The 27,967-nt window shown below is 50.1% G+C and overlaps 1 protein-coding gene across 1 annotated transcript; it reads right to left on the reverse strand.

Moving 5' to 3' along the window:
- Nucleotides 1-11,660: 11,660 nt before the first annotated feature.
- On the reverse strand, nucleotides 11,661-24,739 carry NEU3 (neuraminidase 3). Its single transcript, XM_075337639.1, has 3 exons — nucleotides 24,695-24,739; nucleotides 15,902-16,120; nucleotides 11,661-15,811 (listed from the first exon to the last, which is right to left on the reverse strand). Exons 2-3 carry the CDS (start codon nucleotides 16,100-16,102, stop codon nucleotides 14,828-14,830), a joined length of 1,185 nt encoding a protein of 394 aa, XP_075193754.1. The 5' UTR covers nucleotides 16,103-16,120; nucleotides 24,695-24,739; the 3' UTR covers nucleotides 11,661-14,827.
- Between the last annotated feature and the right edge of the window lie 3,228 nt (nucleotides 24,740-27,967).

Raw genomic sequence — 27,967 nt, forward strand, 5'->3', positions numbered from 1 at the left:
TCTACGATCAGTAGTAATTTAATGGACTAGTCTTTAGAGGGTCTTCTGTATTTATTTAGGGGTCTGGTCTAGCGGCTGTATTTTAGCTAAAGGGCTGGTGTCTATAATAAATTAGGGGTTTCTGGTCAGTCATAATTTGGAGGTTTGGGCTTTGACTGTATTTATTATGGGGGCTGCGGAGCGGCCGGAGCACAACCCCTGAATGACTTCAATATTGTCGTTTGCGCTGGTTTAACGCCCTAAAATCCGCTTGTGTAAATGCAATCTAAGTGCTTGTGTGTGACGCTATAATATATCAGCATTTGGGCCCCCACTATGTCTACACTCCATGTTACCATGGTGACCCATCATTGTGCACAGGTGCTGTATACACAGAACAGTAGAAGGTTAATCGGGACTGTCTGTAAAGCCGCATCCGTTCTTATTTTAGAGCGTTAAACCAGTGACCAAGATGGCGGGTGATAGCGGGCGGTGAACTCACAGATACGTATCCGGTCTTGTAGACCCCCCTCCTCATCACCAGGGTCTCCGCCTCAGCATCGCTCTCGCTCTTCCACTTCTCCGCGAACGCCAGGAATATGTTCTCCGCGGGGATGTAGAGGAGAGAAGGGATCCGGTACACACAACCATTGGACTCTTTCTTGAAGAGAGGCGTCCTCTCCGGCTGTGAAGCCTTCATGGCGGCGATGATGATGATGATGATTCTGGAAGACAACACACAAGATAAAAGCATAAAGCCGCCCGTTCTTATTAGCGCTGCTCCTCTGACTCATGGAGGAAGTGATACAATGTGATTATATTCTGTCCTGCGCTGGATACAGATATTTCCTTCTCTGTTTTATGTATCGGGAAGATAAATGTTTCCGCGGTGTGTGCCGGGGGCCGCGTGCCAGGATCATACCCTTCATATAATAAACAAGAGTCCAGGGCCGGCCGTGAACATTGCCAGCTGCGTGTGCTCAATATGGAGGCTCAATATCGGCCCTAAGAAAGGGGGAAAAGGTCATCAAAGGGTTAAAGGAGAAACCGAACGCAAGGAAAAGGGGCACAATCCAAAATATCCGAGGAAACGGCAGAAAATATTCACTGAAGGAATAAGAAGATGCTCGGAGCAATCATCAATCATCACTACCAGATATCTCAGATACAGGGGGAGATAACCGCGCCGGGGTCCGGGGGCGATATTTAAGGAAATCATTAGTTTGGGGGGGTCTGTAACAAGAGATGTCAGGTCTAGGGAGCCTGATGTGATAATTATCAACAGCGGTTCAGGTGGTCTTTATTTAGGGCTCAAGTTTGGAGCACATTTTAGTTTTCGGGTCAGGTCTGAGGTCTGTAGTGTTCAGGGGCCTGGTCTGAGGTCTGTAGTGTTCAGGGGCCTGGTCTGAGGTCTGTAATGTGTAGGAACCTAGTCTGAGGTCTGTATTGTTCAGGTGCCTGATCTGGGGTCTGTATTGTTCAGGGGCCATGTCTGAGGTCTGTAATGTTCAGGGGCCTGGTCTGAGGTCTGTATTGTTCAGGGGCCTGGTCTGGGTTCTGTATTGTTCAGGGTCCTGGCCTGGGTTCTGTATTGTTCAGGGGCCTGGTCTGAGGTCTGTATTGTTCAGGAGCCTGGTCTGGGGTCGGTAATGTTCAGGGGCCTGGTCTGGGGTCTGTATTGTTCAGGAGCCTGGTCTGAGGTCTGTATTGTTCAGGAGCCTGGTCTGAGGTCTGTAATGTTCAGGGTCCTGGTCTGGGGTCTGTAATGTTCAGGGGCCTGGCCTGGGGTCTGTATTGTTCAGGGGCCTGATCTGAGGTCTGTAATGTTCAGGGGCCTGGTCTGAGGTCTGTAATGTTCAGGGGCCTGGTCTGAAGTCTGTATTGTTCAGGGGCCTGGTCTGAGGTCTGTATTGCTCAGGGGCCTGGTCTGAGGTCTGTAATGTTCAGGAGCCTGGTCTGAGGTCTGTATTGTTCAGGGGCCTGTTCTGAGGTCTGTAATGTTCAGGGGCCTGGTCTGGGGTCTGTATTGTTCAGGGGCCTGGTCTGGGGTCTGTATTGCTCAGGAGCCTGGTCTGAGGTCTGTAATGTTCAGGAGCCTGTTCTGAGGTCTGTAATGTTCAGGGGCCTGGTCTGGGGTCTGTATTGTTCAGGGGCCTGGTCTGGGGTCTGTATTGCTCAGGAGCCTGGTCTGAGGTCTGTAATGTTCAGGAGCCTGGTCTGAGGTCTGTATTGTTCAGGGGCCTGGTCTGGAGTCTGTAATGTTCAGGGGCCTGGTCTGAGGTCTGTAATATTCAGGGACCTGGTCTGAGGTCTGTAATGTTCAGGGGCCTGGTCTGAGGTCTGTAATGTTCAGGGGCCTGGTCTGGGGTCTGTAATGTTTAGGAGCCTGGTCTGAGGTCTGTATTGTTCAGGGTCCTGGTCTGGGGTCTGTATGGTTCAGGGGCCTGGTCTGGGGTCTGTATTGTTCAGGGGCCTCGTCTGGGGTCTGTATTGTTTAGAGGCCTGGTCTGGGGTCTGTAATGTTCAGGGGCCTGGTCTGGGGTCTGTATTATTCAGGGGCTTGGTCTGGGGTCTGTATTGTTCAGAGGCCTAGTTTGGGGTCTGTATTGCTCAGGGGCCTGGTCTAGGGTCTGTATTGTTCAGGTGCCTGGTCTGGGGTCTGTATTATTCAGGGACCTGCTCTGGGGTCTGTATCACGTTTAGGGGTCTGGAATAGGATTTGTATTAGCTTAGGTGGTCTTGTCTAGTATCTGTATTGTTTGGGGATTTGGGATCTGTACTAGTTTAGAGGCTGTGATGTACAATCAGTATTAGTTGCGGGGTCTAGTCTGGGGTCTGTATTGATTTAGAAGGCTGATGTAGAGTGTGTATTTGATAAAGGTGTGTGCTCTGGGGGCTGTATTTGGGTTAGGGGGTCCGGTATGGGGGTCTATATTTGTTTAGGGAGTCTGGAAACTGTATCTTTTAGGGGAACTCGCCTGGTATTTGTATTATTTAAGGGGTCTGGTTTGGGATCTGTGTTGATTTAGGGATCTGGTCTGGAGTCTGTATTAGTGGGTTTGTTTTAGGGTCAAGTTTAATTTAGGAAATTTTGTATCTGTTTTTCTTTCAGGGGCCTGATCTGGGTTCTGTAAATGTTGTAGGGGTCTACTCTAGGGTTTGTAGTTGTCGTGCGGGTCTGGTCTGGGGTCTGTAGTTGTCGTGGGGATCTGGTCTGGGGTCTGTAGTTGTCGTGGGGTTCTGGTCTGGGGTTTGTAGTTGTCATGGGGTTCTGGTCTGGGGTCTGTAGTTGTTGTAGGTGTCTACTCTGGGGTTTGTAGTTGTCGTGCGGGTCTGGTCTGGGGTCTGTAGTTGTTGTGGCATTCTGGTCTGGGGTCTGTAGTTGTTGTAGGTGTCTACTCTGGGGTTTGTAGTTGTCGTGGGGTTCTGGTCTGGGGTCTGTAGTTGTCGTGAGGTTCTGGTCTGGGGTCTATAGTTGTCGTGGGGTTCTGATCCGGGGTCTGTAGTTGTTGTGGGATTCTGGTCTGGGGTCTGTAGTTATTGTGGGGTTCTGGTCTGGGGTCTGTAGTTGTTGTGGGGTTCTGGTCTGGGGTCTGTAGTTGTTGTGGGGTTCTGGTCTGGGGTCTGTAGTTGTTGTGGGGTTCTGGTCTGGGGTCTGTAGTTGTGGGGTTCTGGTCTGCGGTCTGTAATTGTCGTGGGGTTCTGATCTGGGGTCTGTAGTTGTCGTGGGGCTCTGGTCCGGGGTCTGTAGTTGCTGTGGGGTTCTGGTCTGGGGTCTGTAGTTTTCGTGGGGTTCTGGTCTGGGGTCTGTATTGATTTTGGGGTCCTGTGCACATTTTGAATTGAAATGCAATAGGCTGGATGCCTATCTGATATATAGAAGACATTAAATATATACAATACATTAAACCAAAAGTATTTTTAGGCTTTGGACCTGTGGTAATAAGCAGCAAGTTTAATTTAGGAAATTTTGTATCTGTTTTTCTTTCAGCGGCCTGATCTGGGGTCTGTAAATGTTGTAGGGGTCTACTCTAGGGTTTGTAGTTGTCGTGCGGGTCTGGTCTGGGGTCTGTAGTTGTCGTGGGGTTCTGGTCTGGGGTTTGTAGTTGTCATGGGGTTCTGGTCTGGGGTCTGTAGTTGTTGTAGGTGTCTACTCTGGGGTTTGTAGTTGTCGTGCGGGTCTGGTCTGGGGTCTGTAGTTGTTGTGGGATTCTGATCTGGGGTCTGTAGTTGTTGTAGGTGTCTACTCTGGGGTTTGTAGTTGTCGTGGGGTTCTGGTCAGGGGTCTGTAGTTGTCGTGAGGTTCTGGTCTGGGGTCTATAGTTGTCGTGGGGTTCTTATCCGGGGTCTGTAGTTGTTGTGGGATTCTGGTCTGGGGTCTGTAGTTGTTGTAGGTGTCTACTCTGGGGTTTGTAGTTGTCGTGGGGTTCTGGTCTGGGGTCTGTAGTTGTCGTGAGGTTCTGGTCTGGGGTCTATAGTTGTCGTGGGGTTCTGATCCGGGGTCTGTAGTTGTTGTGGGATTCTGGTCTGGGGTCTGTAGTTGTTGTGGGGTTCTGGTCTGGGGTCTGTAGTTGTTGTGGGGTTCTGGTCTGGGGTCTGTAGTTGTTGTGGGGTTCTGGTCTGGGATCTGTAGTTATCGTGGGGTTCTGGTCTGGGGTCTGTATTGATTTTGGGGTCCTGTGCACATTTTGGATTGAAATGCAATAGGCTGGATGCCTATCTGATATATAGAAGACATTAAATATATACAATACATTAAACCAAAAGTTTTTTTAGGCTTTGGACCTGAGGTAACAAGCAGCAAGTTTCCATGTGCCTGCTGTGACTTGTAGTTCCCCGTATCCTCTCTGCCTGTATATTAGGTTTTGTTGCTGTGACTTGTAGTCCCCGTATCCTCTCTGCCTGTATATGAGGTCTCGCTGCTGTGACTTGTAGTCCTCGTATCCTCTCTGCCTGTATATGAGGTCTCTCTGCTGTGACTTGTAGTCCCCGTATCCTCTCTGCCTGTATATGAGGTATCTGCTGTGACTTGTAGTCCCCGTATCCTCTCTGCCTGTGTATGAGGTCTCTGCTGTGACTTGTAGTCCCCGTATCCTCTCTGCCTGTGTATGAGGTCTCTGCTGTGACTTGTAGTCTCCGTATCCTCTCTGCCTGTGTATCAGGTCTCTGCTGTGACTTGTAGTCCCCGTATCCTCTCTGCCTGTATATGAGGTCTCTGCTGTGACTTGTAGTCCCCGTATCCTCTCTGCCTGTGTATGAGGTCTCTGCTGTGACTTGTAGTCCCCGTATCCTCTCTGCCTGTATATGAGGTCTCTGCTGTGACTTGTAGTCCCCGTATCCTCTCTGCCTGTGTATGAGGTCTCTGCTGTGACTTGTAGTCTCCGTATCCTCTCTGCCTGTGTATGAGGTCTCTGCTGTGACTTGTAGTCCCCGTATCCTCTCTGCCTGTGTATGAGGTCTCTCTGCTGTGACTTGTAGTCCCCGTATCCTCTCTGCCTGTGTATGAGGTCTCTGCTGTGACTTGTAGTCCCCGTATCCTCTCTGTCTGTGTATGAGGTCTCGCTGCTGTGACTTGTAGTCCCCGTATCCTCTCTGCCTGTGTATGAGGTCTCTCTGCTGTGACTTGTAGTCCCCGTATCCTCTCTGTCTGTGTATGAGGTCTCGCTGCTGTGACTTGTAGTCCCCGTATCCTCTCTGCCTGTGTATGAGGTCTCTGCTGTGACTTGTAGTCCCCGTATCCTCTCTGCCTGTGTATGAGGTCTCTGCTGTGACTTGTAGTCCCCGTATCCTCTCTGCCTGTGTATGAGGTCTCTGCTGTGACTTGTAGTCCCCGTATCCTCTCTGCCTGTGTATGAGGTCTCTCTGCTGTGACTTGTAGTCCCCGTATCCTCTCTGCCTGTGTATGAGGTCTCTGCTGTGACTTGTAGTCCCCGTATCCTCTCTGCCTGTGTATGAGGTCTCTCTGCTGTGACTTGTAGTCCCCGTATCCTCTCTGCCTGTATATGAGGTCTCTGCTGTGACTTGTAGTCCCCGTATCCTCTCTGCCTGTGTATGAGGTCTCTGCTGTGACTTGTAGTCCCCGTATCCTCTCTGCCTGTGTATGAGGTCTCTGCTGTGACTTGTAGTCCCCGTATCCTCTCTGCCTGTGTATGAGGTCTCTGCTGTGACTTGTAGTCCCCGTATCCTCTCTGCCTGTGTATGAGGTCTCTGCTGTGACTTGTAGTCCCCGTATCCTCTCTGCCTGTGTATGAGGTCTCTGCTGTGACTTGTAGTCCCCGTATCCTCTCTGCCTGTGTATCAGGTCTCTGCTGTGACTTGTAGTCCCCGTATCCTCTCTGCCTGTATATGAGGTCTCTGCTGTGACTTGTAGTCCCCGTATCCTCTCTGCCTGTGTATGAGGTCTCTGCTGTGACTTGTAGTCCCCGTATCCTCTCTGCCTGTATATGAGGTCTCTGCTGTGACTTGTAGTCCCCGTATCCTCTCTGCCTGTGTATGAGGTCTCTGCTGTGACTTGTAGTCTCCGTATCCTCTCTGCCTGTGTATGAGGTCTCTGCTGTGACTTGTAGTCCCCGTATCCTCTCTGCCTGTGTATGAGGTCTCTCTGCTGTGACTTGTAGTCCCCGTATCCTCTCTGCCTGTGTATGAGGTCTCTGCTGTGACTTGTAGTCCCCGTATCCTCTCTGTCTGTGTATGAGGTCTCGCTGCTGTGACTTGTAGTCCCCGTATCCTCTCTGCCTGTGTATGAGGTCTCTCTGCTGTGACTTGTAGTCCCCGTATCCTCTCTGTCTGTGTATGAGGTCTCTGCTGTGACTTGTAGTCCCCGTATCCTCTCTGCCTGTGTATGAGGTCTCTGCTGTGACTTGTAGTCCCCGTATCCTCTCTGCCTGTGTATGAGGTCTCTGCTGTGACTTGTAGTCCCCGTATCCTCTCTGCCTGTGTATCAGGTCTCTGCTGTGACTTGTAGTCCCCGTATCCTCTCTGCCTGTGTATGAGGTCTCTGCTGTGACTTGTAGTCCCCGTATCCTCTCTGCCTGTGTATGAGGTCTCTGCTGTGACTTGTAGTCCCCGTATCCTCTCTGCCTGTGTATGAGGTCTCTCTGCTGTGACTTGTAGTCCCCGTATCCTCTCTGCCTGTGTATGAGGTCTCTGCTGTGACTTGTAGTCCCCGTATCCTCTCTGCCTGTGTATGAGGTCTCTCTGCTGTGACTTGTAGTCCCCGTATCCTCTCTGCCTGTATATGAGGTCTCTGCTGTGACTTGTAGTCCCCGTATCCTCTCTGCCTGTGTATGAGGTCTCTGCTGTGACTTGTAGTCCTCGTATCCTCTCTGCCTGTGTATGAGGTCTCGCTGCGTTGTGGGGGTCCGGTGCCCCACGTGTTGTTTTTGTGTCTCGCCGGCTGATGTCACGGGATTGTCCTGAGCGGTCGCTTATCTCTGGGGTTTAGGATCGCGGAGGCCCCTCCACTAAAGGGGGAAATCCCTCCCGGACCCTCATTAATGGACTCATCTCACTAAAAAAAATTGTCGCAGATGGGACCCAGAGATTATAAGTGACTGCGACAAGAGACGTCTCCCCCCATCACTGACTACAGACAATAATGCTGACCTACCGTCTGCTGACCTGGACCTCACCCGCAGCTGCTGGTCACGACTGGTGGCAGCGGTGTCTGTCCTGCACTCAGCTGACAGCTGCAGATGTGGCCGAGGAGCCTGTGCTGGGAGGACGGGAAACTCCCAAAACTTCCCACTGCTCCTACTGGCTGCAGCGTGTGCGAGGAGGGGGCGCAGCCATGCACTGCCTTGTACTGTGTGCCCCCTGCACTGGACCAGACCACCCTGTACTGTGTGCCCCCCTGCACTGCCTTGTACTGTGCGCCCCCCTGTACTGTGTGCCCTCTATACTGGACCAGACCACCCTGTACTGTGTGCCCCCCTGCACTGGACCAGACCCCCTGTACTGTGTGCCCCCCTGCACTGGACCAGACCCCCTGTACTGTGTGCCCCCCAGCACTGGACCAGACCACCCTGTACTGTGTGCCCCCCAGCACTGGACCAGACCACCCTGTACTGTGTGCCCCCCAGCACTGGACCAGACCCCCCTGTACTGTGTGCCCCCCTGCACTGGACCAGACCCCCCTGTACTGTGTGCCCCCCTATACTGGACCAGACCACCCTGTACTGTTTGCCCCCTGCACTGGACCAGACCCCCCTGTACTGTGTGCCCCCAGCACTGGACCAGACCCCCCTGTACTGTGTGCCCCCCCTGCACTGGACCAGACCCCCCTGTACTGTGTGCCCCCAGCACTAGACCAGACCCCCCCTGTACTGTGTGCCCCCCTGCACTGGACCAGACCCCCCTGTACTGTGTGCCCCCCTGCACTGGACCAGACCACCCTGTACTGTGTTCCCCCCTGTACTGTGTGCCCCCTGCACTGGACCAGACCACAATGTACTGTGTGCCCCCTGCACTGGAGCAGACCCCCACCTGTACTGTGCCCGCCAGCACTGGACCAGACCACCCTGTACTGTGTGCCCCCCTGCACTGGACCAGACCCCCCTGTACTGTGTGCCCCCTGCACTGGACCAGACCCCCCTGTACTGTGTGCCCCCTGCACTGGACCAGACCCCCCTGTACTCTGTGCCCCCCTGCACTGGACCAGACCCCCCTGTACTGTGTGCCCCCCTATACTGGACCAGACCCCCCTGTACTGTGTGCCCCCTGCACTGGACCAGACCCCCCTGTACTGTGTGCCCCCCTGCACTGGACCAGACCCCCCTGTACTGTGTGCCCCCCTATACTGGACCAGACCACCCTGTACTGTGTGCCCCCTGCATTGGACCAGACCCCCCTGTACTGTGTGCCCCCAGCACTGGACCAGACCCCCCTGTACTGTGTGCCCCCCTGCACTGGACCAGACCCCCCTGTACTGTGTGCCCCCCTGCACTGGACCAGACCACCCTGTACTGTGTTTCCCCCTGTACTGTGTGCCCCCCTGCACTGGACCAGACCCCCCTGTACTGTGTGCCCCCCAGCACTGGACCAGACCACCCTGTACTGTGTTTCCCCCTGTACTGTGTGCCCCCTGCACTGGACCAGACCACTATGTACTGTGTGCCCCCTGCACTGGAGCAGACCCCCCCCTGTACTGTGCACCCCTGCACTGGACCAGACCCCCCTGTACTGTGTGCCCCCTGCACTGGACCAGACCCCCTTGTACTGTGTGCCCCCTGCACTGGACCAGACCCCCCTGTACTGTGTGCCCCCTGCACTGAAGCAGACGCCCCTGTACTGTGCACCCCTGCACTGGACCAGACCACCCTGTACTGTGTGCCCCCTGCACTGGACCAGACCCCCTGTACTGTGTGACCCCTGCACTGGACCAGACCACCCTTTACTGTGTGCCCCCTGCACTGGACCAGACCCCCCTGTACTGTGTGCCCCCCCTGCACTGGACCAGACCCCCCTCTGTTCTGTGTTCCCCCCAGCACTGGACCAGACCCCCCTGTACTGTGTGCCCCCTTGTACTGGACCAGACCACCCTGTACTATGTGACCCTGTACTGGACCAGACCCCCCTGTACTGTGTGCCCCCCTGCACTGGACCAGACCCCCCTGTACTGTGTGCCCCCCTGTAATGTGTGCCCCCTATACTGGACCAGACCCCCCTGTACTGTGCACCCCTGCACTGGACCAGACCCCCCTGTACTGTGCACCCCTGCACTGGACCAGACCCCCCTGTAATGTGTGCCCCCTATACTGGACCAGACCCCCCTGTACTGTGTGCCCCCCTGCACTGGACCAGACCCCCCTGTAATGTGTGCCCCCTATACTGGACCAGACCCCCCTGTACTGTGTGCCCCCCTGCACTGGACCAGACCCCCCTGTACTGTGTGCCCCCCTGTGATGGACCAGACCACCCTGTACTGTGTGCCCCCCTGTACTGGACCAGACCCCCCCTGTACTGTGCGCCCCCTTCCGATGGATGCAGGACCCTCCACGTATGGTGTGCCTCCTCCTGCCAAACAATGTCTCCCAGAGAAGTGTTACACAAATCCAACATTCTTTAACTCCTTCACCCCCGGGCGATTTTCTGTTTTTCATTTTTTCCTCCCTTTCTTCCAAGAGCCGTAACTTTTTTATTTTTCCCTCAATCTTGCCATATGAGGGCTTGATTTTTTTTGCAGGACGAGTTTTACTTTTGAATGAAATCATTAGTTTTACGGTATAGTGTACTGAAAAACAGGAAAAAAAATCCAAAAGTGGTGAAACTGCAAAAAAAAGTGCAATTGCATGACTGTTTTTGGGATATTTTATTCACCGTGTTCACCATATGGTAAAACTGACCTGTCGGTGTGATGCCTCAGGTCAGTGCGAGTTCGTAGACACCAAACATGTATACTTTTACTTTTATCTAAGGGGTTAAGAAAATTCAGAATTTTCTCCAAAAAAAAAGAATTGCGCATTTGTCACCATTTTCCCGTAGCGTTCTCATTTTTTGTTATCTGGGGGTCAGTGACGCCTTATTTTCTGCGTCTTGAGCTGACGTTTTTAATTATACCATTTTTATGCAGGCGCTACGTTTTGATCACCCATTATAGCATTTTAAAAACTTTTTGCAGCCACCAAAAAACGTAATCTTGGCATTTGGAATTTTTTTCTCACCACGCCGTGAACCGGTCAGATTAATTGATTTTATATTTTGATAGAGCGGCCATTTCTGAACACAGACATTCCAAATATGTGCATATTTTTTCATTTTTTTAACTTTTATTTTCAATGGGGCGAAAGGGGGGTTATTTGAACTTTTAGGGGGTTTTTTTTAATTTTTTTCTTCTTTTTGAAAACTTTTTTTTACTTTTTTAATTTATTTTACTAATCCCCCTAGGGGGCTATAAGGATCAGCAGTCTGATCGCTTGTGCATTTCTGCTGATCAGAGCTACACAGCACTGATCAGCAGAAATGCTGCATTCCTGTTACAACCACTGCTTTTATTAACCCTGTCACAACCAAGGATGTACCGGTACGTCCTACATCATGTAGAGGTGATCACTGCTGGCTGCTGCGGTGAGTCGGAGATGATCCCTGCACCTGTCTGCTGATTTAAACAGCAGACATGTGAATAACAGGCGCGAATGGATCCGCGATCCACCCGTGCCTGTTAATCCCTTAGATCGCAGTCAATATTTGACAGTGCGAATTAAATGGCTGCGTTGGGTAACACGCCGTTCCCTGCCGCCATAGGAGACACCATGACGTGATCACGGGAAACTAATATTTGCCATGGTAGCGACGGGTCATGTGATGACTCATGTCACTATCATCACATAGTTCCTATGAAAGCCGACAGGCTAGCGGCTGTAATAGGACAGCAGCACTTCTGCTGATCAGAGCTGTGTAGCTCTGATCAGCAGAAATGCACAAGCGATCAGACTGCTGATCCTTATAGTCCCCTAGGGGAACTAGTCAAATAAATAAAAAAGTTAAAAAAAAGTTTTTAAAAAGCAGAAAGAATAAAAAAAATCTGAAGGTTCAAATAACTCCCCGTTCGCCCCATTAAAAATAAAAGTTAAAAAAATTAAAAAAAAATATACTAGGGGGACTAGTAAAATAAGGAAAAAAAAATATGAAAAAATAAGTTTTAAAAAATAATAAAAAAAACCTAAAAGTTAAAATCACCCTTATTCACCCCATCGAAAATTAATAAAAAAAATAAAAACATACACATTTTTGGTATCGCCGCGTTCAGAAATGCTCAATCTATCAAAATATAAAATCAATTAATCTGATCGGTGATAAAAAAAATTCCAAAAGTCAAAATTACGTTTTTTGATCGTCACAAATTTTGCGCAAAATGTAATAACAGGCGATCAAAATGTAGCATCTGTGCAAAAATGGTACCATTAAAAGTGTCAGCCAGAGACGCAAAAAATAAGCCGTCATTGAGCCCCAGATCCCGAAAAATGAGAACGCTAAGGGTTGTGGAAAATGGCGCAAAAAGTTCACCATTTTTTTTGGACAAACTTCTGAATTTTTTTAACCCCTTAGATGAAAGTAAACCTATCCATGTTTGGTGTCTACGAACTCGCACCGACCTGAGGCATCACACCAGCACATCAGTTCAGCCCTAAAATAACTTCTGCTATAGAGATAAGAGAATGCTGGGAGTTGTAGTTCTCAGGCTGGAGTCTGCACGTTGACAGGGTATATTAGGAGTTATTGTCAGCGCACGCTGGGTCGTTTAGTCTCTGGAAGTTGATGTCCGCAGAATGTAAAGATATGCTGGGGGTTGTAGTCGACAGGTGGAGAGCAGCAACTATGGAGCAACAAACAACCAAGGATGACATAATGTGTCTCACAAAAAATGGCGCACGTGCGCCAAGGAGTATACGGCCACGAGGACACCGATCCATTCACTCTTCTGTCATCTCTTTCCTTTTGTGTCGGCGAATTCTGCGACAAATTCATCACAATGCTGCACTTTTTTGTTGTTGTTTTTTATACCTGGATTTTTTTGTAACATGTTGCATATTCGCCATTAACTGCGCAAATCAATAAAGATTCCGTCCCCCATTATTGTTCTGAAAAGTCTCCATTTACGAATCAGCCGAAATCATCGTCGTAAAAACTCTGTGTCCGCATTATCAAGCGACAAATGACGAGGACTGAAGAGGCCGAAGGTGACGCAACAGTAAAAATAGCTAAAAGCAAAGAAAGTCGGGGAACGTGAGCAAATCATGCAAATCTAACGACAGCGATGGGGGTCTGCGAAATCATCCTGAGGGGTAGAGCCAAATACATACAGTAAGAACGGGGGTCTCTAGGGTAATTTATATGGTTCTGAGTGGTGGTCACACATGCTCAGTACTGCTGGGGGTCGGAGGTGTCTGGAGAAGGATAGAGGAATCTAGAGGAGGACAGAGGAGTCTGGAGCATATAGAAGAGTTTGTAGCAATGGACAAAGAGATCTGGAGGAGGAGGACAGAGGAGTCTGGAGGAGGAGGACAGAGGAGTCTGCAGAAGTAGACAGAGGAGTCTGGAGGAGGAGGACAGAGGAGTCTGCAGAAGTAGACAGAGGAGTCTGGAGGAGGAGGAGGGACAGAGGAGTCTAGAGGAGAAGGACAGAGAAGTCTGGAGGAGGAGAGACAAAAGCGTCTAGAGGAGGTGGACAGAGGAGGAGGAGGAGGGACAGAGGGTCTAGATGATGACAAAGGAATATAGAGGAGGAGAAGGGACAGAGGAGGTTAGAGTAGAAGGACAGAGGAGGAACAGAGGAATCTAAAGTAGGAGAAGGGACAGAGTAGGCTAGAGGATACAGAAGAGTCTGCAGCAGTGGACAGTGGAGTCGGGAGGAGGAGGAGGGACAGAGGAGTCTGCAGCAGTGGACAGATGAATCTGAAAGAGGAGGACAGAGTAGTCTAGAGGATACAGAAAAGTCTGCAGCAGTGGATTGAGGAGTCTAGAGGAGGAGAACAGATGAATCTGGAGGTGATGAAGGGACAGAGAAGTCTAGACGTGGAGGATGAGGGACAGAGAAGTCCGGAGGAGGACAGAGGGGTCTAGAGGAAGAAAAGGGACAGAGGAGGAGGAAGGACAGAGGAGTATGGAGGATACACAAGAGCCTGCAGCAGTGGCCAGATGAATGTGGAAGAGGAGGACAGAAAAGTCAGGATGAGGAGACAGAGGAGGACAGAGTAGTCTAGAGGATACAGAAAAGTCTGCAGCAGTGGATAGAGGAGTCTAGAGGAGGAGAACAGATGAATCTGGAGATGAAGAGACAGAGAAGTCTAGAGGAGGAGGATGAGGGACAGAGGAGTCTGGAGGAGGACAGAGGTGTCTGGAGGAGGAGAAGGGATAGAGAAGTCTAGAGGAGGAGGGGACAGAGAAGTCTGGAGTAGGGAACAGAGGAGCCAAGAGGAGGGGAGAGAGGAGTCTGGAGGGAACAATGGTGTCTGAAAGGATCAGTGAAGTGTGGATAGGCCCACCGCTCTATTCAGGGTCTACAGGAGTGGTGGCTGCACATGCTCAGTAACAGGCAATAATTAAGGATGGGCTCCGGTCTTTTGGATAAACCAGAGGAGCTGCAGAAAATATTCACAAAACAATCACATAAAAAAGAGATTCACGTACAAGAAATGTCATCAACAATATAACACAAATCCCAACAAAAGACACAAAGTAAGAAACATTACAAATACATAAAAAGCAGAAACTGGATCCCAGAGGGTCAGGAGGGTCAGGAGGAGCCGGTGCGCGGCTCCGGATGCGGCTCCATCGGGGGGCGCTGCCTCTGCTGTTTCTTTTTGGAATCTCACATTGTTGGTCTCCAAACTTTACTTATTTTGCGGCTCCTTTATTTCCTGATTTTGCCTCATTTCTCTGCTGCTTTGCTTTACAGTAACCCCCGAGGTGCGGGTGCAGAGTCTCCCGGATCTTACAGGCAGGGCCTTCAGGTGACCACAAAAGGGGCCACGATTCTGCTTCTGTTTTTTTGTGTTTTTAATCTGTTTCTTACTTTGTATCTTTTTTTGACATTTGTGGGTGATGTTTCTTGGGTTCCTATCCACTCACACGGGATGTTTCGCCTCCGGTGCGATTCCCGAGCATGAATAGGGATAATAAATGTTATTTATGGACAACCCCTTTAAGACGCCCTTCACCATATAGAAAAGCCGGCAAAATCCACTTATTACGGTGAGATTATCCACCATCCAATGTGGAGAGCTGAGTGCGGGTATCGGGGGCAGAGGAGAGGTGATAAGGCACCACCATGGCACCACCATCAGTCCAATTGAACACTGGGGGTATTTTTGGCACGTCGGAGGCTTGACGGACACCCCGATGGTCATGGTCAGGGCTTAGAGTCATTATTCAGCAGCTCGTCCACCGTGAACCTCCGGAAGGCAATTTTTTCGCACGCATCTTTACCACATTCAAACAAACAGGCGAAGGAGTGAGCGTCCTGGCACACCGCCAGGTCCGAGTACCCACTGGGGCCCTCATTGATGATCCATGGAAGGGTCCAACTGGAAGGCACAAGCGGAGATTTATTCAAGTAAATTCCTAGGTTGACGCGGCTCTGGCTGCTGGTGGGATGGGAATAGAGGAGCCAGGATGTGGCGCTACGGTTAAGGCACGACTCCTCCTGGCCATCCGCCTCGTCCTGGTGGCCCTTCGGAGGCTGGTAGCTCACCACACTGCCCTGGCATCCATGAGGCGGCTCACAGAGGCTTTTATTGTAGTGGGCATCTCCGAACTCCATGGACTGAGGGCTGCTGGTGGCTTCCACCCGGTAGCGCTCACTGGTCCTGGCGCTGCAGTATAGGAGGTTCCTGCCGTTGCTGCACGCCACCTCAGCCACCTCGCACTCCACCGTCTTGTGCCGCCACAGCCCGCTGCCCTTGTGCCAGCTCTCACCGTGATCGTCACTGTAGAAGATAAAGGAGTGGGGCTTGGTCTTCCACGGGACGGGCAGGCCGCACACCCGGGAGTGGATGTAATACAGGTACGCGGGCACGATCAGCCTGCCCGATGGGGAACGCACACCATGACCGGGGCCCACCGCGAAGGTGGCACAGTTCTTCAGGTCCTTGCCCAGAACCTCCTCCGTCACATCATTCGGTAAACTCCACGATTGGCCGTGGTCGTGGCTGGTGACGTAGCAGAGACGGGCGGCATTTCGACCACTTAGGATTTGCCATCGCTCAGAAACATCTGTTACAACACAAATGAAGAACAGGAAGACGGTCTCGGTGGCGGGATCGTACAGCGGGCAGGGGTTCATGGTCCGGTGGCCCGGTAACTGGGCCTGACTCACCGCCATCGTGTCTTCCCACTATAGAGGCAAAACAAGAGACGTTGGAAAGTCACAAAATATATTAAACTTAAGGGTGGGAGGGGATGTCAAATACTAAAAGGCTAGTACCTGCACCTCTCCGTGCTGCACCCGTCCTCGCCTCATCACCAGGTACAAGGCGTCATGGTCATCAGGGGACGAGCGCTTCTCAGCAAAGGCCAAAAAGATGGAAGGACCCGGGATGTAGAGCAGAGCCGGGATACGAAATGTGACGCCGCCGGGATCCTGCTGGAACAGGGTGACTGTTTCTTGAGAGGGCACCATCGACATGGCCGAACTCACGGGAACCTACAAGACAGAAGATAGCACAAGACTGACAGCCGGAGACTGGTGGAGGGCTGAGCGATGACACCTACTGTATCTAGGAAGGTAAATGGTGGGCACACCGAGCAACTACTGTATCTAGGAAGGTAAATGGTGGGCACACCGAGCAGCTACTGTATCTAGGAAGGTAAATGGTGGGCACACCGAGCAGCTACTGTATCTAGGAAGGTAAAAGGTGGGCACACCGAGCAGCTACTGTATCTAGGAAGGTAAATGGTGGGCACACCGAGCAGCTACTGTATCTAGGAAGGTAAATGGTGGGCACACCGAGCAGCTACTGTATCTAGGAAGGTAAATGGTGGGCACACCGAGCAGCTACTGTATCTAGGAAGGTAAATGGTGGGCACTCCGAGCAGCTACTGTATCTAGGAAGGTAAATGGTGGGCACACCGAGCAGCTACTGTATCTAGGAAGGTAAATGGTGGGCACACCGAGCAGCTACTGTATCTAGGAAGGTAAATGGTGGGCACACCGAGCAGCTACTGTATCTAGGAAGGTAAATGGTGGGCACACCGAGCAGCTACTGTATCTAGGAAGGTAAATGGTGGGCACACCGAGCAGCTACTGTATCTAGGAAGGTAAATGGTGGGCACACCGAGCAGCTACTGTATCTAGGAAGGTAAATGGTGGGCACACCGAGCAGCTACTGTATCTAGGAAGGTAAATGGTGGGCACACCGAGCAGCTACTGTATCTAGGAAGGTAAATGGTGGGCACACCGAGCAGCTACTGTATCTAGGAAGGTAAATGGTGGGCACACCGAGCAGCTACTGTATCTAGGAAGGTAAATGGTGGGCACACTGAGCAGCTACTGTATCTAGGAAGGTAAATGGTGGACACACCGAGCAGCTACTGTATCTAGGAAGGTAAATGGTGGGCATACCGAGCAGCTACTGTATCTAGGAAGGTAAATGGAGGTCACACCGAGCAACTACTGTATCTAGGAACGTAAATGGAGGTCACACCGAGCAACTACTGTATCTAGGAAGGTAAATGGTGGCACACCGAGCAGCTACTGTATCTAGGAAGGTAAATGGTGGGCACACCGAGCAGCTACTGTATCTAGGAAGGTAAATGGAGGTCACACCGAGCAGCTACTGTATCTAGGAAGGTAAATGGTGGGCACACCGAGCAGCTACTGTATCTAGGAAGGTAAATGGAGGTCACACCGAGCAGCTACTGTATCTAGGAAGGTAAATGGAGAGCACACCGAGCAGCTACTGTATCTAGGAAGGTAAATGGAGATCACACCGAGCAGCTACTGTATCTAGGAAGGTAAATGGAGAGCACACCGAGCAGCTACTGTATCTAGGAAGGTAAATGGAGGTCATACCGAGCAGCTACTGTATCTAGGAAGGTAAATGGAGAGCACACCGAGCAGCTACTGTATCTAGGAAGGTAAATGGAGAGCACACCGAGCAGCTACTGTATCTAGGAAGGTAAATGGAGGTCACACCGAGCAGCTACTGTATCTAGGAAGGTAAATGGTGGGCACACCGAGCAGCTACTGTATCTAGGAAGGTAAATGGAGATCACACCGAGCAACTACTGTATCTAGGAAGGTAAATGGTGGGCACACCGAGCAACTACTGTATCTAGGAAGGTAAATGGTGGGCACACCGAGCAGCTACTGTATCTAGGAAGGTAAATGGTGGGCACACCGAGCAGCTACTGTATCTAGGAAGGTAAATGGTGGGCACACCGAGCAGCTACTGTATCTAGGAAGGTAAATGGAGGGCACACCGAGCAGCTACTGTATCTAGGAAGGTAAATGGAGGTCACACCGAGCAACTACTGTATCTAGGAAGGTAAATGGTGGGCCCACCGAGCAGCTACTGTATCTAGGAAGGTAAATGGAGGTCACACCGAGCAGCTACTGTATCTAGGAAGGTAAATGGTGGGCACACCGAGCAGCTACTGTATCTAGGAAGGTAAATGGAGGTCACACCGAGCAACTACTGTATCTAGGAAGGTAAATGGTGGGCACACCGAGCAACTACTGTATCTAGGAAGGTAAATGGTGGGCACACCGAGCAGCTACTGTATCTAGGAAGGTAAATGGTGGGCACACCGAGCAGCTACTGTATCTAGGAAGGTAAATGGTGGGCACACCGAGCAGCTACTGTATCTAGGAAGGTAAATGGAGGGCACACCGAGCAGCTACTGTATCTAGGAAGGTAAATGGAGGTCACACCGAGCAACTACTGTATCTAGGAAGGTAAATGGTGGGCACACCGAGCAACTACTGTATCTAGGAAGGTAAATGGTGGGCACACCGAGCAGCTACTGTATCTAGGAAGGTAAATGGAGGTCACACCGAGCAACTACTGTATCTAGGAAGGTAATTGGTGGGCCCACCAAGCAGCTACTGTATCTAGGAAGGTAAATGGTGTGCACACCGAGCAGCTACTGTATGTAGGAAGGTAAATGGTGGGCACACCGAGCAGCTACTGTATATAGGAAGGTAAATGGAGGGCACACCGAGCAGCTACTGTATCTAGGAAGGTAAATGGAGAGCACACCGAGCAGCTACTGTATCTAGGAAGGTAAATGGTGGGCACACCGAGCAGCTACTGTATCTAGGAAGGTAAATGGTGGGCATACTGAGCAGCTACTGTATCTAGGAAGGTAAATGGAGAGCACACCGAGCAGCTACTGTATCTAGGAAGGTAAATGGTGGGCACACCGAGCAGCTACTGTATCTAGGAAGGTAAATGGAGAGCACACCGAGCAACTACTGTATCTAGGAAGGTAAATGGTGGGCACACCGAGCAACTACTGTATCTAGGAAGGTAAATGGTGGGCACACTGAGCAGCTACTGTATCTAGGAAGGTAAATGGAGGTCACACCGAGCAACTACTGTATCTAGGAAGGTAATTGGTGGGCACACCGAGCAGCTACTGTATCTAGGAAGGTAAATGGTGGGCACACCGAGCAGCTACTGTATCTAGGAAGGTAAATGGTGGGCACACCGAGCAGGTATGGGAAGGTAAATGGTGGGCACACCGAGCAGCTACTGTACCTAGGAAGGAAAATGGTGGGCACACCGAGCAGCTACTGTACCTAGGAAGGAAAATGGTGGGCACACCGAGCAGCTACTGTATCTAGGAAGGTAAATGGTGGGCACACCGAGCAACTACTGTATCTAGGAAGGTAAATGGTGAGCACACCGAGCAGCTACTGTACCTAGGAAGGAAAATGGTGGGCACACCGAGCAGCTACTGTATATAGGAAGGTAAATGGAGAATACACCGAGCAGCTACTGTATCTAGGAAGGTAAATGGTGGGCACACCGAGCAGCTACTGTATCTAGGAAGGTAAATGGTGGGCATACCGAGCAGCTACTGTATCTAGGAAGGTAAATGGTGGGCACACCGAGCAGCTACTGTATCTAGGAAGGTAAATGGAGAGCACACCGAGCAGCTACTGTATCTAGGAAGGTAAATGGTGGGCACACCGAGCAACTACTGTATCTAGGAACGTAAATGGAGGTCACACCGAGCAGCTACTGTATCTAGGAAGGTAAATGGTGGGCACACCGAGCAGCTACTGTATCTAGGAAGGTAAATGGTGGGCACACTGAGCAGCTGCTGTATCTAGGAAGGTAAATGGTGGGCACACCGAGCAGCTACTGTATCTAGGAAGGTAAATGGTGGGCACACCGAGCAGCTGCTGTATCTAGGAAGGTAAATGGTGGGCACACCGAGCAGCTGCTGTATCTAGGAAGGTAAATGGTGGGCACACCGAGCAGCTACTGTATCTAGGAAGGTAAATGGTGGGCACACCGAGCAGCTGCTGTATCTAGGAAGGTAAATGGTGGGCACACCGAGCAGCTGCTGTATCTAGGAAGGTAAATGGTGGGCACACCGAGCAGCTGCTGTATCTAGGAAGGTAAATGGTGGGCACACCGAGCAGCTGCTGTATCTAGGAAGGTAAATGGTGGGCACACCGAGCAACTACTGTATCTAGGAAGGTAAATGGTGGGCACACCGAGCAGCTACTGTATCTAGGAAGGTAAATGGTGGGCACACCGAGCAGCTACTGTATCTAGGAAGGTAAATGGTGGGCACACCGAGCAGCTGCTGTATCTAGGAAGGTAAATGGTGGGCACACTGAGCAACTACTGTATCTAGGAAGGTAAATGGTGGGCACACCGAGCAGCTACTGTATCTAGGAAGGTGAATGGTGGGCACACCGAGCAGCTACTGTATCTAGGAAGGTAAATGGTGGACACACCGAGCAGCTACTGTATCTAGGAAGGTAAATGGAGAACATACCGAGCAGCTACTGTATCTAGGAAGGTGAATGGTGGGCACACCGAGCAGCTACTGTATCTAGGAAGGTAAATGGTGGGCACACCGAGCAACTACTGTATCTAGGAAGGTGAATGGTGGGCACACCGAGCAGCTACTGTATCTAGGAAGGTAAATGGAGGACACACCGAGCAGCTACTGTATCTAGGAAGGTGAATGGTGGGCACACCGAGCAACTACTGTATCTAGGAAGGTGAATGGTGGGCACACCGAGCAGCTACTGTATCTAGGAAGGTAAATGTAGGACACACCGAGCAGCTACTGTATCTAGGAAGGTGAATGGTGGGCACACCGAGCAGCTACTGTATCTAGGAAGGTAAATGGTGGGCACACCGAGCAACTACTGTATCTAGGAAGGTGAATGGTGGGCACACCGAGCAACTACTGTATCTAGGAAGGTGAATGGTGGGCACACCGAGCAGCTACTGTATCTAGGAAGGTAAATGGTGGGCACACCGAGCAGCTACTGTATCTAGGAAGGTAAATGGTGGGCACACCGAGCAGCTACTGTATCTAGGAAGGTAAATGGAGGACACACCGAGCAGCTGCTGTATCTAGGAAGGTGAATGGTGGGCACACCGAGCAACTACTGTATCTAGGAAGGTAAATGGTGGGCACACCGAGCAGCTGCTGTATCTAGGAAGGTAAATGGTGGACACACCGAGCAGCTACTGTATATAGGAAGGTAAATGGTGGGCACACCGAGCAGCTACTGTATATAGGAAGGTAAATGGTGGGCACACCGAGCAGCTACTGTATATAGGAAGGTAAATGGTGGGCACACCGAGCAGGTATGGGAAGGTGCACAGTGGTAGAAATAATCCAAATAGTAATAGACGATAACACGGCACTCAGTGAATAAGGTGTATCTGTTGAAAATCATTGTTTTTCTCTTTATCCTTTAGTGCAGCCCTTATACACCCCTATATACTGACGGCCTCTTTCTGTCTTTATTGTTAGCCTCCATATACATTCTCTTTTCTAAGGTTTTGTTGTTCATGCGGCTCCACTATTGAGCGTCCATGTGCGCAGATTGTCAGTGTACTGTTTCGGATGTTCCTTACATTCTTCTTCGGCGGTGATGTTAACCACTCGCTTTCTCTGTGATGTTTCCCACTCGCTTTCTCTGTGATGTTTCCCACTCGCTTTCTCTGTATGTTTCCCACTCGCTTTCTCTGTGATGTTTCCCACTCGCTTTCTCTGTGATGTTTCCCACTCGCTTTCTCTGTGATGTTTCCCACTCGCTTTCTCTGTGATGTTTCCCACTCGCTTTCTCTGTGATGTTTCCCACTCGCTTTCTCTGTGATGTTTCCCACTCGCTTTCTCTGTGATGTTTCCCACTCGCTTTCTCTGTGATGTTTCCCACTCGCTTTCTCTGTGATGTTTCCCACTCGCTTTCTCTGTGATGTTGCCCACTCGCTTTCTCTGTGATGTTGCCCACTCGCTTTCTCTGTATGTTGCCCACTCGCTTTCTCTGTGATGTTGCCCACTCGCTTTCTCTGTATGTTTCCCACTCGCTTTCTCTGTGATGTTGCCCACTCGGTTTCTCTGTGATGTTGCCCACTCGCTTTCCCTGTATGTTGCCCACTCGCTTTCTCTGTGATGTTGCCCACTCGCTTTCTCTGTGATGTTGCCACTCGCTTTCTCTGTGATGTTGCCCACTCGCTTTCTCTGTATGTTTCCCACTCGCTTTCTCTGTGATGTTGCCCACTCGCTTTCTCTGTGATGTTGCCACTCGCTTTCTCTGTGATGTTTCCCACTCGCTTTCTCTGTGATGTTTCCCACTCGCTTTCTCTGTGATGTTTCCCACTCGCTTTCTCTGTGATGTTTCCCACTCGCTTTCTCTGTGATGTTTCCCACTCGCTTTCTCTGTAATGTTTCCCACTCGCTTTCTCTGTAATGTTTCCCACTCGCTTTCTCTGTATGTTGCCCACTCGCTTTCTCTGTGATGTTGCCCACTCGCTTTCTCTGTGATGTTTCCCACTCGCTTTCTCTGTAATGTTTCCCACTCGCTTTCTCTGTATGTTGCCCACTCGCTTTCTCTGTGATGTTGCCCACTCGCTTTCTCTGTGATGTTGCCCACTCGCTTTCTCTGTGATGTTTCCCACTCGCTTTCTCTGTAATGTTTCCCACTCGCTTTCTCTGTATGTTGCCCACTCGCTTTCTCTGTGATGTTGCCCACTCGCTTTCTCTGTGATGTTTCCCACTCGCTTTCTCTGTGATGTTTCCCACTCGCTTTCTTTGTGATGTTCCCCACTCGCTTTCTCTGTGATGTTGCCCACTCGCTTTCTCTGTGATGTTGCCCACTCGCTTTCTCTGTGATGTTGCCCACTCGCTTTCTCTGTGATGTTGCCACTCGCTTTCTCTGTGATGTTGCCCACTCGCTTTCTCTGTATGTTTCCCACTCGCTTTCTCTGTGATGTTTCCCACTCGCTTTCTCTGTGATGTTTCCCACTCGCTTTCTCTGTGATGTTTCCACTCTGTTTCTCTGTGATGTTTCCCACTCGCTTTCTCTGTAATGTTTCCCACTCGCTTTCTCTGTATGTTGCCCACTCGCTTTCTCTGTGATGTTGCCCACTCGCTTTCTCTGTGATGTTTCCCACTCGCTTTCTCTGTGATGTTTCCCACTCGCTTTCTCTGTGATGTTCCCCACTCGCTTTCTCTGTGATGTTGCCCACTCGCTTTCTCTGTATGTTGCCCACTCGCTTTATCTGTGATGTTTCCCACTCGCTTTCTCTGTGATGTTGCCCACTCGATTTCTCTGTGATGCCTCCCACTCGCTTTCTCTGTATGTTTCCCACTTGCTTTCTCTGTGATGTTTCCCACTCGCTTTCTTTGTGATGTTCCCCACTCGCTTTCTCTGTGATGTTGCCCACTCGCTTTCTCTGTATGTTGCCCACTCGCTTTCTCTGTGATGTTTCCCACTCGCTTTCTCTGTGATGTTGCCCACTCGATTTCTCTGTGATGCCTCCCACTCGCTTTCTCTGTATGTTTCCCACTTGCTTTCTCTGTGATGTTTCCCACTCGCTTTCTCTGTGATGTTCCCACTCGCTTTCTCTGTGATGCTTCTTTCATGATGTCACATTTGTATATGTTATTTGCTTATCCCTTTTTCTATAATCATGCTTTCTATACACCGTGATATTTTCTATTATGCTACATATAGATTATTTTGTATTTTTTTCTCTCGTTATTTATGTATTTCTGGTCGTGAAAAAGGTCATGTGCACCGAGAGGTCGGCCCAGTTCTCATACTGATCTGTCATGCTGCATGGATTGTCAACAAATAAACTTTAGTGCTGTGGTATTGTCTCTAGTTACTGTATCTAATCCCACAATGTGTGATACAGAGTCATGTATCTAATCCTAACATGTGAGATGCAGAGCTGTCTATTCCTATCCTGTGTGATACTGTCTGCTGAGCTGAGTATCTAATCCTCTCCTGTGTGATACTGTCTGCTGAGCTGTGTATCTAATCCTCTCCTGTGTGATACTGTCTGCTGAGCTGTGTATCTAATCCTATCCTGTGTGATACTTTCTGCTTAGCTGTGTATCTAATCCTATCCTGTGTGATACTGTCTGCTGAGCTGTGTGTCTAATCCTCTCCTGTGTGATACTGTCTGCTGAGCTGTGTGTCTAATCCTCTCCTGTGTGATACTGTCTGCTGAGCTGTGTATCTAATCCTATCCTGTGTGATACTTTCTGCTGAGCTGTGTATCTAATCCTATCCTGTGTGATACTGTCTGCTGAGCTGTGTATCTAATCCTCTCCTGTGTGATACTGTCTGCTGAGCTGTGTATCTAATCCTCTCCTGTGTGATACTGTCTGCTGAGCTGTGTATCTAATCCTCTCCTGTGTGATACTGTCTGCTGAGCTGTGTATCTAATCCTCTCCTGTGTGATACTGCTGAGCTGTGTATCTAATCCTATCCTGTGTGATACTGCTGAGCTGTGTATCTAATCCTCTCCTGTGTGATACTGCTGAGCTGTGTATCTAATCCTATCCTGTGTGATACTGTCTGCTGAGCTGTGTATCTAATCCTCTCCTGTGTGATACTGTCTGCTGGGCCGTGTATCTAATCCTCTCCTGTGTGATACTGTCTGATAAGGTGTGTATCTAAGCCACTGTGTAATAGCCTTTATAATGTTGGAGAGCTATCTCAGCCCCTGTGTGATACTCCGCAGCCCCCTAGATAATGACTTGTACACAGCTGTCGATTACTCACCTTTTTCCCAGCAGTCTGTTCGAAGCTATCCAATCCACGATGACTCAGCAGTTCAGAAGTGTCTTAGCCTGTGTGACTTGCGGCCATGTTTCCGGAGACTAGGAGACATCTAATATCCGGTGCAGACACAGCAAACATGGCGCCAGCAGAGAGCGACACACAGCGGGGAGCAGCGGTGACAAGTTACCAAGTGACGTCAGATCTGTCACGTGACTGGCCGCTCTCTGTGGAAACCTATCACCTGTCACACCGCGGCCATAGCGAGAGCGTGCTCACAGCGCCATCTGGTGGCCGCAGCCTGAACAGCAAGCACTGATTGAGCTGTATAAAAGATAGAGGACGGATCGCGCTGGCGCAGGCTTTTTCCCAATTATTTTTGTGGCTTGTTTTATGTATTTGTTTCCTATTATAAGGAATGGGAAGAGTGAAAAAGATTTGTTTATACATCCCTTTAGTGACGGAGCTAATTTTCACCTTAGGGTACTTTCACACTTGCGTTGTTTTCCTTCCATGACATTCCGCCCTTTTGGAAAACAGCGGAATCCGTTATCGGATTCCGCTGTTTCCCATAGACTTGTATGGATGACGGATTGTGCCAAAAGGACCTGTGTTCCTTCTGCTGGACGACGCTCCGTTGCTTCCGCCCAGCGGGAGGAACGCAGCATGTAACGTTTTTTTTGAGCAGCGGAATCCTTAGGATTTCACTGCGCATGCTCTTTCTGGCTCCCTGCTCCCGTAACCAAGGTAAATATCGGGTAACCAAGCAAAGTGCTTTGCCTAGTTATACCCGATATTTACCCTGGCTACGTGATGTGTGCAGGGAGCCCGACACTTCCCCGCTTGGCTCCGCCCCCTCCCGCACTCCACTCCGCATGTACACACACACACACACACCTCTCCTCAGCGCCATGGCCCCGCTTAGCTCTACCCACCCCGCACTCTGCCCCCGCACACATTCTCGGCAGCCGAGCGATCAGCTGATCACCCAGCGGCCGGGTACTGTGAGCGATCAGCTGATCACCCGGCGGCCGGCTGCTGTGAGCGATCAGTTGATCACCCGGCGGCCGGCTGCTGTGAGCGATCAGCTGATCACCTGGCGGCCGGCTGCTGTGAGCGATCAGCTGATCACCTGGCGGCCGGCTGCTGTGAGCGATCAGCTGATCACCCGGCGGCCGGCTGCTGTGAGCGATCAGCTGATCACCCGGCGGCCGGCTGCTGTGAGCGATCAGCTGATCACCCGGCGGCCGGCTGCTGTGAGCGATCAGCTGATCACCTGGCGGCCGGCTGCTGTGAACGATCAGCTGATCACCCAGCGGCCGGCTGCTGTGAGCGATCAGTTGATCACCCGGCGGCCGGCTGCTGTGAGCGATCGGCTGATCACCCGGCGGCCGGCTGCTGTGAGCAATCGGCTGATCACCCGGCGGCCGGCTGCTGTGAGCGATCGGCTGATCACCCGGCGGCCGGCTGCTGTGAGCGCTCGGCTGATCACCCGGCAGCCGGCTGCTGTGAGCGCTCGGCTGATCACCCGGCAGCCGGCTGCTGTGAGCGATCAGCTGATCACCCGGCGGCCGGCTACTGGGAGCGATCACCTGATCGTTCCCAATAGTCTGCCGCCGGTAAAACTGTACAAAAAAAAAACCAAAACGGATTCCGTTGTTTTGCAGCATCCGTTGTACCATTATATGCAACACATTTGTTGCATCCGTCACACAACGCAATGCAATGGAAGCCGTCCAACGCAAGTCTGAAACTAGCCTTAATGACCAGACCAAATTTTGCACTTTTAACCAGTGTCACTTCATGAGGTTATAACTCTGGAACGCTTCAATGGATCCCGGTGATTCTGAGACTGTTTTTTCGTCACATATTGGACTTCAAGTTAGTACCAAATTTAGGGCAATATTTTTTGTGTTTATTTATGAAAAAAATTAGAATTTTGGCAAAAATTTTGAAAATGTAGCAATTTTCAACTTTTGAATTTGTATACCGTTAAACCAGAGATTTCTGTGACACAAAATAGTTAATAAATAACATTTCCCACTTGTCTACTTTACATCAGCACAATTTTGGAAACAACATTTTTTTTTTGTTAGGAAGTTAGAAGAGTTCAAAGTTCATCGGCAATTTCTCATTTTTACATCAAAATTTACAAAAACCATTTTTTTAGGCACATCACATTTGAAGTGACTTTGAAAGGCCTAGATGACAGAAAATACCCAAAAGTGACCCCATTGTAAAAACTGCACCCCCCAAAGTACTCAAAACCACATCCAAGAAGTTTATTAACCCTTCAGGTGCTTCAGAGGAACTAATGGAATGTGGAATGGAAAAAAAAGCAAAAAATAAAATTTTACCTAAAAATGTTGCTCTAACCCAAATGTATTCATTTTTAGAAGAAATAACAACAAATTGGACCCCAAAACTTTTACCCACGTTCTAAGGAGTGCTCCGATACCCCACATGTGGTAAGAAACCTCTGTTTGGACAAATGGGAGGGCTCGGAACAGAAGGAGCAATATTTCAATTTTGGAAAGGAAATTTGGCTGAAAAAGATTGTGGGCACCATGTCGCATTTGGAGGTCCCCTAAGGTACCTAAACAGCAAAAAACCCCGCACAAGTGACCCCATTTTGGAAACTAGGCCCCTCAAGGAATTTATCTAGATGTTTGGTGAGTACCCTCAACCCCCAGGTGCTTCACAGAATTTTATAACGATGAGCCATGAAAATAAAAACTTAAATTTTACCACAAAATTGTTACTTCAACCAGGTAGCATTTTTTTCACAAGGGTAACAGGAAAAAAATCACCATGAAATTTATTGTGTAATTTCTCCTGAGTTTGGCGATACCTTATATGTGGTGGAAAGCAACTGTTTGGGCACACGCCAGGGCTCGGAAGGGAGGAGTGCCATTTGACTGCAAAATTGGCTGGCATCAATAGCGGACGCTATGTTGCATTAGGAGAGCCCCTGAGGTGCCTAAACAGTGAAGCTCCTCAACATGTGGCCCCATTTTGGAAGCTAAACCCCTCAAGGAATTTATCTAGATGTTTGGTGAGTACCCTGAACCCCCAGGTGCTTCACAGAATTTTATAACGTTGAGCCATGAAAATAAAAAAATACAATTTTATCACAAAATTGTTACTTTAACCAGGTAGTTTTTTTCCACAAGGGTAACAAGAAAAAAATCAGCATAAAATTTATTGCGCAATTTCTCCCGAGTATGCTGATACCTTATGTGTGGTAGAAATCAACTGTTTGGATTTGGAAATCCT

This window comes from Anomaloglossus baeobatrachus, chromosome 2 (genome assembly GCF_048569485.1).
Source record: "Anomaloglossus baeobatrachus isolate aAnoBae1 chromosome 2, aAnoBae1.hap1, whole genome shotgun sequence".
NCBI classification, from domain to species: domain Eukaryota; kingdom Metazoa; phylum Chordata; class Amphibia; order Anura; family Aromobatidae; genus Anomaloglossus; species Anomaloglossus baeobatrachus.